The sequence below is a fragment of the Ailuropoda melanoleuca genome, chromosome 1 (assembly GCF_002007445.2).
Source record: "Ailuropoda melanoleuca isolate Jingjing chromosome 1, ASM200744v2, whole genome shotgun sequence".
Lineage (NCBI taxonomy): Eukaryota > Metazoa > Chordata > Mammalia > Carnivora > Ursidae > Ailuropoda > Ailuropoda melanoleuca.
Genome location: NC_048218.1, coordinates 132,072,846 through 132,087,113, shown reverse-complemented (window position 1 = coordinate 132,087,113; position 14,268 = coordinate 132,072,846). Strand labels below are relative to the sequence as shown.

Genomic DNA, 14,268 nt, shown 5'->3' with positions numbered 1-14,268 from the left:
AGAGGACTGATGTGGGGCTCGAACCCATAACGCCGGGATCACGCCCTGAGCCGAAGGCAGACGCTTAACCGCTATGCCACCCAGGCGCCCCAGACGAGAACATTTTTAATGCAAATCTTTTTAAAGGATTATTTGAACAACTAACAATTTTTTTTTAATTTTTCAGAATCGTGCTCCTATAACAACAATGAAAATTTCATCCAAAAAGGTAAAACAACCCCATTTTTATTTTCTTTATATATTAAAAATTTTACTGTTATGAAAAATGTATTTTGTAATTTTAGAAAAATTAATTTTAGTATTAGAAAAATAATTATTATTGGGGCGCCTGGGTGGCACAGCAGTTAAGCGTCTGCCTTCGGCTCAGGGAGTGATTCCGGTGTTATGGGATCGAGCCCCACATCAGGCTCCTCCGCTGGGAGCCTACTTCTTCCTCTCCCACTCCCCCTGCTTGTGTTCCCTCTCTCGCTGGCTGTCTCTATCTCTGTCAAATAAATAAATAAAATCTATAAAAAAACAATTATTATTTACAGTAACCACAAAATCACCTTTAATTTTGATGCATAATTTAAAAGCTGTTAATGGAAGGCAAAATAGGTCTGTTTTGTATAAAAGCCCGGGAGAGCAGAACATATAAATATATACAGCAAGATAGTCCAACATTTTGTATATCCTATATTCTCAAATATTACAGTGTGTGAAGCCAACCAAAATAAAAATAATCTTCTGAATGAAGAATTTGGTATAATGTTTGGGCTACTATAGCATCACAAACATTCTCAGGGGCTTGGAATGAGTAATCAGTCCTCTTTCGAGTTCCTGCTGCTATCACATGTTTAAAATGTACAATGCATTCTTTTATGCTTATTGCTAAGGAAGTGCTATTTCTTAGAGTTTTTACATGTCATTAAAAAAATCTGAATTTCTCAAATCTAAGCCATATAAGGATTCGGATTTGAGGGAAGAAATGTTTGACTAAGAGTATCAGAAATGTTTCATCTTCTAATTTGTGCCTACACATGCAAATACACAATGATCACAAAAAAGGAAAAGCCTATCCCAGTCTCTGCCTATGCAACACGTACACCTCTCCAGCCCCTAAGGTGTTCTCTCTGGAACAAAGTTCTAAAGGGTGGAGTCATAGTCAGAAATGGAGTAGGCTTCAGAGCAGGATGGACATGCATTTGAATCCCAACTTGTCCATAAATTATGATGTCATTAAACTTCACTGACCTAAGTTTCTGCCTCTACAAGGTAATGCTTTTCTCACAAACGAGTTAATTTATATAAATTGCCTAAAATAAAGCAGGACCTTGGTAACTGCTGTTTAAAGAGCCTGAGACTTATTTTGCTTGGAATATGGAATAAAGGTTTTAAGTGTTAGCACAACTGATGACATAATGTTAGTGTTCTTTACCTTATTTGGTCTGTTACAGATGAAGATGAAGTATTCCACAGTCAGTCCTGTACTCTTTTCACTTGACTCAATTTTATGAAGAAAAATAAATAGGGTACAATAGAGCTAAAGATCTCATCTGTAAAAATGTTTGTATGGTGCATAGCAAACATTTTCCCAAGTAACAAGAAGCCATTTGTCATTTTCCCCAATGTCCCAGGGAGCTGATCCCAAGTCAAAATTGTCTTTGAAGTCAGCAGGGAAGCCCCTTGTTTACAGTAGTTTAATGAAAAGAGAGAGTATCGGAGCGAAATTCAAAATGGACACAGAGCAATTTGTGTGGCAGAGTAGTCCAGTGTACAATTACAGTAATACACGTTACGATTCAACTTGTAATTCAGCTGGTACACTCATAGTTCACAATCCATTCCATTAAATTGCAATATGCAATACATATATACACACAGGAAAAAATGAGTATTAAATCTGTCTTCAACTTCTTATATTGTAGATAATTAAAAATGTTTCTTTCAATCATTAGATTCAGGAAAAGGTCGTTATTTGAGTTTTGGGGAACTCATTTGCACAACTGTGTACCTCATTCTTTTTTCACTAAGAAAGAAGTACAAATTGCCAATGATATTTTATGTGCATTTAAATATTATGAATTTAGTACCTTCCCCAGTCTTCAAATTATTTTGTTTTCTATTTTATGCTCCTTTATTCTCTAATTTATTCTTGCATTCCATACAGCAGAAAATAGTTGGGTTAATTAAAAAAAAAAGATAATTTCTAGAATGAAACTACTTGTATTCTTTCCTTAAATAAAGTGGTTTCCTTAATTTAGCGCAGCTGATGCATTCACTATACTATTTATTAATGTACTCAATAAACACTTTTTTGAAATGTTCCTAGAGAAATGGTTATTGTCAAAATATGTAGTTGTTTTCTCATAGTTTGTCACAACTATGGATCAGTCATTTTCAGCCAATTTCTGAAAAATTAATCTGAATAAAATAATTTTTATTAGATAATAGACTGAGATGTGATTCAAATGATTAATTAGAATTGACAATGTTTAAGTTGATAGTTTGTTAACTGGTAATTTATTCTACTACATTATTTAACATTCATTGAGCGCTTAGGAGTCAGAAACTAAGTATTTCATGTGGAGTTAGCCCTTACATTTAGTTCTTAAAATAACTCTGTAGGATAGGTACTGTATTATTCCAGTTTAACTAAAGAGGAAGCTGAGATTCAGAAAAGTTACACAGCATATTTGTGGTTGAGCTGGGATTTGAATTCCAGAAGCCTGCCTCCAGAACCTGGTGGACCAATGGTGCCCCTATTGATTTAAATTTTAAATTGCATGTAAGTGAATATGTACAGATGTGTTTGTATGTCTGTGCACATGTGAATATATTCAAGTTCCAGCTTAGAGATTCTCTGCTAATTTGAATTATACAATATCACTTCTTTAGAAAGTAAGCGTCAGTTGGAAACTTATCCCTTCAACTCCTGAAAACTAATTTATGCACAGATAAAAGAATTGGAGCAGTATGTAAGAAGTTCTTGACATCCTGCAAATTAAGGAAAGTGAAATCTTTATTTATGACTTAGGATGCTGAAGATCACTGAATCATACAGAAAGTTTAAGACATGCCTAAATATAAATACTGATATTCTTCTAAGTAATTTAAAAATTGCTCTAATGAGTAATATGTCTCTTTCAAGGGCATGTGAAAAATTTTTTAAATTTTATCTCATACTAACAGTGTACTTTTTTCCCTAAACTTAAAAATGCCTCTTATTTAAGACTTGACTTTTTCAAATTTACAAGGTGATGGGTTGCCAGATTTGAAGAAAAAGAAAGCTACTTTGTGCATTCAAAAAATAAAGCAACATCATAATTTAAATCTGTAATATATTAGCACAAATCTGAGAGAACAATAAATCCCAATGTCTCAAATGTATGACCGTTCTACATAGGGCTCTAAGCTTTTTTTTTTTTTTTAAACAGTAAAGTGGTAATATTATAGGCATATTAACCTAAGAAAATTCTATTTATTTTGGCTTTATACCCTCTGTACTTTGCTTCTTGTTTTTAGTCTATTTTAAAATGAATCTCAGGGTGTGTAGACATATATTATATTGTGTTCCTGCTGAAAGCCCTCTTTTAACGTCCACGTCTGAAATAAATCATAATCATTCCTCCAATAGCAACAGTTGTATGTGAGCTCCAATGAAGGGATTTCCCAAGTGTCTCTGCATCGCTGCCACATCTATGGTACAGCCTGTGCTGACTGCTGCCTGGCAAGGGACCCTTACTGTGCCTGGGATGGCCATTCTTGCTCGAGGTTCTACCCAACTGGGAAGCGGTGAGTACCAAACATTCAGCTGAAAATCAAAACTGATGTCACCAGACAATCAAACAGTGGTCCACATCATTAGAAAAAATTCTATTGCCGTGTTCTTTTAAAATGGTGCTAGAAGCGGTAGCTGTGTTTAGCATCATGTGTAGTCATTGAATGAAGTAAATGGCTACGCTTTATAACTTGAGATTCTCACAGGTATGTGGGAATACAGTACTTTGGGAAAATTTATTTCTCCTCTTAAAGCTCCTCTAGCAACACAATTCCCCCCTGTGACCCAGCAAATATTTCAAGCAGCATTTAATGTTTTTCATATTACCTAATTTTTATATGCTTCTGTAGATCATTAAATCCCACCTTCCTAGGGTTTCCCTGTGCCATTTAATTCTCCTATAATCAAAAGTTTGTCCTAGTTCAGGCAACAAGAATGTTGTTCCAAAATGGGTATGCTGAATTGCTTTCAGAACCTTGATGATATGCTCTTACCTCTTAGAATGCGGAGTGCATGGTTGCTGGTCAGGTTGAAAGAGTAAGGCAGTCTGAGGCTGAATGCCATTTATCCCAGCAAAAACTCAGCAAAAACAATTTGCACCACATTGGAAGGAGCCACCAGTAGTGACATTTATGATAGAACAAAGAATATGCCAGGTCGGCCAAGATCACAGCTGTTTATTTCTTTATGTTGGTCATGATGGGTGGCAGGGCCAAAACCTAACAAATCAGGGTCAGCGGGAGAAAGAAAATAGAACCAGCCATAAGCACTAATGATTTTCAAATAAAATCTTTGGGGTGATGGTGTTCTAGAGCTTCTTTATTCTGTTACAGAAATAGGCCTTAAAGGACCTTGAATATCTCATAGGCACTGTTAACATCCTCTTTCCCTCCACATACCTGCTCCTCCCCTGGTCTTCTCTTTCTCAGGAAATTACATCTGCATATGCTCAGTTCTGAGAACTTGGTTCATTTTGGAGTCCTCTATTTCTCTAACATCCTACACGTAATACACCAGCACATTCTCTGAGCTCTATCCAGAATCAGACCACTTTGCCACCCCCACCTCTATGAGTGACAGTTAGAAATATGAATTTGGAATACACAGGTGTGGCCTGGGATGGATAATTTGAAAGACTTTTGTTTTTAAAGGCATGAAATGTAAAGAGAACTCCCATTCTTTAAACCAGTAGTCAGTCCTTAGTATCTGTGTTCAAAGACCCGTGTTCTTCTGTGTCATTTTAAGATTAAGGCAGGAAGTCTCTAGCCTTTTTTGATTTCTACATAGAATTTTTGGACTTCATTACCCTGAGATCTTCCATTTGTACTGCACTGGAGATCTGAACCTGGACACAAAGTGTGAGGAAAGCAAATTCCAAATATAATCTCAAATAAATGATTTTTGTAGCCATTGATGGTAAATTTTAAGCGTACTTGTTTTACAGTCCCAATTACGATACCAGTGATATTTAAAAATTATCATAACTGTTTGTAAGGCAATACATTTTTCTTGGGAGAGAGTTCTAAAAATTGTCATATCTAACACCTGGAATGCAATCTTCTATTAAACAGATTTATTACTAAAGGAAGCTGAAACACCACACTTTCTAAGAAAGAAGGTGATATGAGGATCCCAAAGTGAATCTTACCATATTCCTTTAGGCTTATCAGCCTTTCCTGTAATGTGGAAGAGTTGGGGATTAGTATTCCTTCCCTGCAAAACTTCCAGACCTTGGCATTGGTGAACAAGCATTTTCATTTAACAAAGAATATTTCTCTAGTGAAATTCCATACTATATATAGACTATCATTGCATATTTGAGAATTTTTTTTACATTTTAGATGTTTCTGCTAAAATATGAGTTGACTCATTTGTTCTCATATTCTCCCTCTAATTACAACCCCAGTAATCCTTTCTAAGATGCATGTTTAAAGGTAGATTCCATATCGTCATCCTAATGCCACAAATTATGATCTTAATCATGTTCTTACAAATCAACAATGAGCTGAAACTATCTTGCAGTTTTTAATGCTAACAATATCATGCCTGGTATGAAACCAAGTGTCATAGGTTTCCTGTTAGAATCAATAAATGAATTCAGTAAAGTTGCAGGGTACAAAACAAACACACAAAAATCTGTTGCATTTCTATACATGACTAATGAGCTATCAGAAAGAGGATTTAAGAAAACAATCCCATTTACAATTGCAACAAAAGAATAAAATGCTTAGGAATAAACTTAACCAAGGAGGTGAAAGACCTGTACACTGAAACTACAAGACATTGATGAAAGAAATTGAAGACACAAATAAATGGAAGTATAATTCACATTCATGGAGTGGTAGAATGAATATCATTAAAATAGCTGTACTACCCAAAGCAATCTGCAGATTCAATACAATCCCTATCATAATTCCAATGGCATTTTTCACTGGATTAGAACAATCCTAAAATTTGTATGGAATCATGAAAGACCCCAAATATCCAAAGTAATATGGAGGGGGCACCTGGGTGGCTCAGTCTGTTAAGCATCTACCTTTGGCTCAGGTCATGATCCCAGGGTCCTGAGATCGAGCCCCACATTGGGCGCTGTGCTCATCAGGGAACCTGCTTCTCCCTCTCCCTCTGTCTGCCACTTCCCCTGCTTGTACACTTGCTCTCGTGCACGCTCTCTCTGTCAAATAAATAAATAAATAAATAAATAAATAAATAAATAAATAAAACAAAAATCAAAGTAATATTGAGGAAGAAGAACAAAGCTGGAGGCATCATGGACTTAATTTCCAACTATATTACAAAGCTATAATAATCAGAACGGTGTGCTATTGTCATAAAAACAGACACATAGATCCCATAGAGCAGATTAGAGAGCCCAGAAATAAATCCATACATATATGGTTAATTAATTTACAACAAAAAAGGCAAGAATATACAACGGGGAAAGACACTCTCCTCAGTAAATGGTTCTGGGAAAACTGAACAGCCACATGCAAAAGAATGAAACTAGACTACTATCTTACATTATAGACAAAACTTAACTCAAAATGGTTTAAAGACTTGAATGTAAGACCTGAAACCATAAAACTCCCAGAAAAAAACATAGGCATTAAGCTCCTTGATGTAGATCTTGATGATGAGGTTTTAGCTATGACTCCAAAGCAAAGACAACAAAAGAGAAAATAACCAAGTGAGATTATATCAAACTAAAAAGCTCCTACACAGCAAAGGATATCATCAACCAAATGAAAAGGCAACCTGCTGAATGGGAGAAAATATTTGCAAACCATAGACCTGATAAGGGGCTAATATCCAAATGTAAAAAGAACTCATACAACCGAGTAGCAAAAAAACAAGCAATCTGATTAAAAAGTGGGCAGATCTGAATAGGCATTTTTCCAAGAAAGACATACAGATTGCCAGCATGTCATGAAAAGGTGCTCAATGTCACTAATCATCAGGGAAATGCAAATGAAAACCACAACAAAATATCACCTCACACCCTTCAGAATGGCTAATATCAAAAAGACAATAAACAAATGTTGGAGATGATGTGGAAAAAGTTTTGGTGGGAATGTAAATTGGTGCAGCCACTATGAAAAACTGTATGGAGGTTCCTCAAAAAATTAAATATAGAACTACCATGTGATCCAGCAATTCCACTTCTGGGTATTTATCCGAAGAAAACAAAAACACTAATTCGAAAAGATATATGCACCCCCATGTTCATTGAAACATTATTTTCAATAGTTAAGACATGGAAATAACCTAAGTGTCCTTCAACAGATGAATGAGTAAAGATAAACACACACACACACGCACACACACACCCCTAATGGAATACTACTTATCCATAAAACAGAGTGTAATCTTGCCATTTGTGAAATGGATGGACCTTGAGGGCGTATGCTAAGTGAAATAAATCAGAGAAAGACATAAACTGTATGATCTCACTTATATGTGGAATTTAAAAAATAACAGCAAACCAAGTTCATGGAGATAGAGAACAGATTAGTAGTTGCCAGAGGGTGAGGTAAGGGGTGGGAGAAATGAACAAAGGGAGTCAAAAGACACAAACTTCCAGTTATAAAATAATTAAGTCATGGGGATATAATGTACAGCATGGTGACTATAGTTAATAATACTGTACTGCTTATTTGAAAGTTGATAATAGAGTAGATCTTAAAAGTACTCATCACCAGAAAAAAAATGTTGTGACTATGTATGGGAACAGATGTTATCTAGTTGTGGTCATTTCACTGTATATATATCAATTTTATATATATATGTATATATATATATATATATATATATATATATACTTTTTTTAAATTGAGAAATAATTGACATATAACATTATACTAGTTTCAGGTGTGCATCCAGTCATTATGTTGTACAGCTGAAACTAGTATAGTGTTATATGTCAATTATTTCTCAATTTAAAAAAAAAGAATAAGCGGGGGAAAAACGTAGTATGTGTTTAAGGAGGAGGTAGTAATCATTTAAAGAGCTATCTGAATCTCTATCAGTGTCTTAATTCTATCCAAAAAAGCTGAAAAATCTCCGTCTATCATCTATCATCTATCTATCATCTATCTATCATCTATCTATCTATCTATCTATCATCTATCTATCTATCTATCTCATCTGTCTTATTCCTTGGCCTACTCACACCCATCTTTGGCTAGCACATTGAAAGTTTCATTACCAATATCTATACTATTTAAGTTCTCCAAATTATTTTAAAACTTAAATATATAGTGAATGCAAAACATGTTTGCTGAATTAACTATTTCCTAAATTCTCATAATATTTTTAAGTGATTAAACAATAATAATAAAAACGATCACTTGGATTTTCCATACTAATTTTATTTAATAGTGTTAACTATTTTATTTTGATTGTACTGTCTATCTATCTGGAACACAAAGATTATGTGGAGGAATTCATAAGAATGAAAACCAAAAACATGTCCTTTGTATGGAATAAGAATTAGTGATACTTGGAAATCAATGGAGTTTATACTCTGATATAATAAAGTTGTTAAATAACACTGGCTCAGTAGTTTCTTTTTTTTAAAGTTTGCTTATGGCAAATAATACAAACAATTTTCCTTTCATTCTCAAGGATCTTAAATATTTGTGCATTTGTACCAAATATTGCAATTTAATCTCAAATGTTATTTTTTCAGGATTCAGACATGCAGTTAGGAATTTTATTCTAAGACAAGATAATCAGCTCAATCTTCAAGTAAATATCTGTTTTATATACAAGAACAAAAATGATTTCATTGTTTATCTGAAGGATTATACTATAAGGAAGAAAACATTGGTAACTTGAGCTCAAATCCCAAATCCTACATGCAAATATGATATTACTCTGCCCACCAGCTTTCACAATGCTGTATGACTATCCTAAAGGGAATCTACAAATACAAAAAATCTCAGATAGCTCTCTTGCTGATCTCATCATTTAGGCCAAGCCATAATACTATTTTTCTGTACGGGATGTCTGGAAGCTATGTGATCCCGTAAATTCAGGTCGCCCAGCTATGCAAACCGTAATATAGTGCTGGTCACAGGACAATCAATTTAACCATTGTGAGTGATAGTGCTTCTTTAGATGGCTGAAAATGACTTGTTCAGCCATAAGAACTCTCACATGGTGCTCATATAATATAGTGCACTCATAAGTTGATTGGTAGTAAATAATGCTGTGGCTTGGAAATATAGCAAACACAATGTAGTAAAAACCTGAAATAGGAGCTATTCTAGAGTACAGCATTAATTGTATTTCCTGAGACAAGAGTGACTTCCACTAGTTTGTGTGTGTATTGTTGTATTAGAAATATAAAATTGAGGGGTGCCTGGGTGTCTCAGTTGGCTAAGCGTCCACCCTCAGCTCAGGTCATGATCCCGGGGTCCTGGTATCAAGCCACGCATTGGGCTCCTCGCTCAGTGGGGAGTCTGCTTCTCCCTTTTCATGCCCCCCACTCGTGCTCTATCTCTCTCTCTCTCAAATAAATAAATAAGATCTTAAAAATATATATATATATTTTTACATATATATATAAAATTAGGATCATGTGACTTTTTTGGGAAAAGAATACATAAATGACACAAATTTTTATACCTATATTTCCATAAATAGATGTATGTGATCCATTGAATACACAAACTACTATTTGCTGTAAACTTAAAATGATTTTTTTCACTATTGATGACTCTGAGATTAGTTTCACTTTGCAAATTTGATAATCCCTGGGAGATTTTAATATTTCTGCTCTTCTTACTATTTTAATTTATCTTTAAGGGCAAAAATGTTGCGATTTAACAGCTAACCCAATTAAGTAATATGCTCATTTATGTATTTTTCACAGCCTTGATAGTAAACAATGTATCCCTGTATTCCCAATATTTAAAGAGAGGATCTTTTCCTTCTCTCTCTCTCCTTTTATTATTTAGAGAGAGAAAGAGAGCATGCGCAAGTGGGGGGAGGGGCAGAGGGCGAGAGAATCTGAGGCCGACTCTGCACGGTGTGTGGAGCCCGCCACACGATTGATCCCACCTCTGAGAGATCATGACCTGAGCCTAAACCAAGAGTCAGACCCTCAACCAACTGAGCCTCCCACGCGCCCCACTTTTTCTTCTCTCTTCATATCCGTGATTTATTGCTAAGAGAATTTCAGTTGCTCTATTTTGATTTGTTTCACTATGCGATACAATAGAAACTAATATATATATTTTTTGAATCTACAACTCAGGAAATTAATTAGTATCCAAATAACTTAAAACATCGATTTAAATAATGGCCAGCTTATAAAGAATGTAAGTAAATTTTGAAATACTTCAGTTGAGATACATAACAACTAAAATGCAGTGAGTGAACTGTGTATCCTGAATAACTTCAAAAAAAATCCATAAGGGATACTTTGGAGACAATTAAGGAAATTTTAATATAAAATGTGTATTGTGTGATATTATTGAATAAATATTCATATATTTAGTATGATAATGATACTGTTGTTATGTAGGGAAATTAGAAGATTCATGCTGAAGTATTGAAGAATGAAGCATTATCATGTCTGCAACTTATTTTCTAAAGATTTTCATATATGTGCATAAACTATATATACAACATAATACATGTGAGAGAAAAAATAAATGTGATTAAATATAACAATTCATGTATCTAAGCATACCAGTGTTTATTGTACTCATATATCCACTCTCTGTAGGCTTGACATTATTCAAAGTAAAAAGTTGAAGGAAAATTCTTATTCTAGGAAATGAACAATTTTGCTTATCTTTTTATTAAATGTCCATGTTCTCTCTATCACCTGTTTCAGAAAAGTTTTAATATATCAGGAAAGTGTTAGAAAATGTTGACTTTTGTAAGAAAGCTATGTTTACTTAACAAAATTATAAGAAAGAAGGTGCTAATGAGTTCATACTCCAGAGGTTTTCATCGTAGAGAATTTTTGATGAATGTCTCTAAACTAAAATTTACACTATTAATTTGGAATCTAGCATTTGCCCAAGCAATGCACATATTAAGGATTTCATAGCCATTCTATCACCAGTAGTAGATAGGGAGGGATGGAATTAATTCAGAATGAAAACAAGGTTAAGAACCCATCCTGTCATGGAAGTGTTGAATAATAAATGTCAGCTAGCTGTGTCAGATAATCAGACCTCTTTTCCTCATGAAAGCTTAGGTAATTAAAAGACTGTGAAACTAAAAATGCAATCTTGTAAATGTGGTGTAATTGGCAATGTTAATTCTAAGTCAGTTTTATGTATGTATCTGCTCTTACAGGAGGAGCCGAAGACAAGACGTGAGACATGGAAATCCATTGACTCAGTGCAGAGGATTTAATCTAAAAGGTATTAAAACTGAGCAAGGGTCAAACTTGGTAAAGAGTTGCAATGCTCCATGTCACATTTCAGGGAGGGAAACCTCGTTATAATTCACATCTTCTGTTTTAATGAAAGATTATGAAGATTGTTGGTGTTCATATGGAAATTAAAAATTAAATGTTATTTGTATGTATAGTAGAAAAAACAAATGTCCGTGAACACAGGTGCCTTGGGTATGTTAGTTGGTTAGGTCTTTCACATAGATGTCAGTTATAGATTTTCCTATCTATTATTTTTTTTTTCCCTGAAGCAACAAAGCTATTATCTTCTTCTTAGGAAAAAAACATTTGTTTTTTTAAAAATTTAAAAATTTCAATAAAATCTTTAATTTTTTTTTAAATTTACCATTTTAACCATTTTAAAATGTACAGTTCTGTGGCATTAAATACATTCACATTGTTGTGCGACCAGGACCACATCCATCTCTAGAACTTTTTCATCTTTCCCAAGTGAAACTCTATGTACATTAAATACGAGCTCCCTCTTCACCAGCTTCTGGAAACCACCATTCTACTTTCCATCTTTATGAATTTGACTATTCTCAATACCTCTTATAAGTAGAATCACACAATATTTATCCTTTTGTAACTGCTCATTTCACTTTTTCTTCGGGGTTCATTCATGTTGTAACGTGTGTCAGGATTTCTTTTCTGTTCAAAATGGAAAAGTATTCTGTTATACGTATATATCACATTTTGTTTATTCATTCATCTATTACTAGACACTTGGATCGCTTCCACTTTGAGCTATTATAAATCACACTGCTCTGAACATGGGTGTACCAGTGCCTTGGTTTTACAACTTACAACCATTCCAATACTTCTTACAATCCTGCCTATGTCTTATGATCAATCTAACCCATGTGTTCCCATCCTGACATGAAGATCCCATGTTATTATACTTTCCCCACTAACCTTCTCCCCTCCACCTGAACACCAGTGAAATCTCTTCATGCAGAGCTCTCTTGGCTCATGAAAGTCCTATAGACCCACTATTGCTAACAATTAACACCAAGACTCCTATTGCTAATATTTTTGAGTCTGGGCCTTTCTTTAGTGAAGACTGACATTCTTATTACTAACTACAAAACTGTAAGGAGAAAATTGTGATACGTTTTGTTTAGTGGTTTCATACATCTAATTGAGGGAATAAATCCAGGTTACCATTTCTCTATTTATATTTATAAATACATGTGCCAGTTCTACTAATAGTAGTAGTTATAGTGGTGGAACTCTCAGTGGGGGTAGTGATGAACACACATGGATGTTGGCTTTGTGTCAGAACCTGAGTTAAGTGCTTTTTTTTGTGGATTATCACACTTAATGCTCAATAAACTACTAAAGTAAGGTCTATTCTTATCCCCATTTTATGAATGAAGACGATGTTCATGTCCAAGCTACCCATGTTTATACTACATCGTCTTCCTGAATTAAGAAATTCAGTACAGAACCTGTATGAAAACATAATCCATGTTTTAGAGCCAAGTAAAACTGAGACACAGAAGGGTCAAGTAAGTTGCCGAAGGTTACACAGTCAGTCTTGGTGAATTCAGAATTTTACCTCCAATACCTCTGATTCCAAAGATTGTGTTCTCAACCACCACTTCCCCTAGCAGCCACACTTGGCTCTCTGACTTTTCCTGATGCTTCTGAATTCCATCTATACTCCATTGAATATGGATGAACCTGGCTTTAAGAATGCCTGGCACTTACTAACTCTTCAAGTAGGATATGTTTCCTAATAATTCACAGCATCGGTTTGCCCATCTCTGAAAAGCTGAAAACACCTAATTTGTAAGGATATTGTAATAATTAATGTTCAAAGTGATATTAAGGACATTCCTTGATATAGAGTATTTCTTGAATAAACATCGATTCCCTTATGCCTTTCTCTCCTTCCCTTTTGGTTAAACACAACAGGTAAACAATGTATAACAGTTGTCTTGTTAAATGATTCAAGACTGCCCTTTGGAGGCTTCTGTAGGTGATGACAATTTTATAGAGCAATAAACATTCATATAGGAGAATATGTTCTAAATTCTCTTCTCTCTCTCTCATTTTTGCTTTTCAGCATATAGAAATGCAGCTGAAATTGTTCAGTATGGAGTAAAAAATAACACCACTTTCCTTGAGTGTGCCCCGAAGTCTCCACAGGCATCTATCAAGTGGCTGTTACAGAAAGACAAAGACAGGAGGAAAGAGGTGAGTAACACACCCCAGCAGCAATCAATCAGGGCTTTGGAAAGACATTCGATCACCATCCCTCAGTGAGGTTCAGAGCAAACGAGAAAGAAAAGGCATATGAACATCCTTTTATGTCTTTGGGATGACAAGCGCCACTTTCTTTAAAATCCTTTGTCTGTAGAGTCGATGAATTAATTAGAAATCCTTGCTGCCTGTTCACCTCTGTAACACGGTGATTGAAACAAGAGCTTGGGCACTCAAGACGGGGATATTGATATGAGGAAGCATGCGTAAAAGAAACAAGATGTGTGCAAAACCAGAAGCCAAGTTCTCACACAGCAACACCTTTGTGTGATTCACAAGATAAAAGGGGACTTTAAAAATAGTTCAATTTTTCCTCAGCAAGAAA

General features: G+C 34.8%; 1 protein-coding gene across 1 annotated transcript in view; it reads left to right on the top strand.

The window, feature by feature from the left end:
- Positions 1 to 14,268, top strand: part of SEMA3C (semaphorin 3C) — a 170,130-nt gene that overhangs the window by 149,774 nt on the left and 6,088 nt on the right. The window contains exons 14-17 of the mRNA XM_034667071.1: positions 167 to 208; positions 3,617 to 3,774; positions 11,576 to 11,643; positions 13,747 to 13,877. Coding sequence (XP_034522962.1) covers positions 167 to 208; positions 3,617 to 3,774; positions 11,576 to 11,643; positions 13,747 to 13,877 — 399 coding nt within the window. The remainder of the gene's footprint in view (positions 1 to 166; positions 209 to 3,616; positions 3,775 to 11,575; positions 11,644 to 13,746; positions 13,878 to 14,268) is intronic.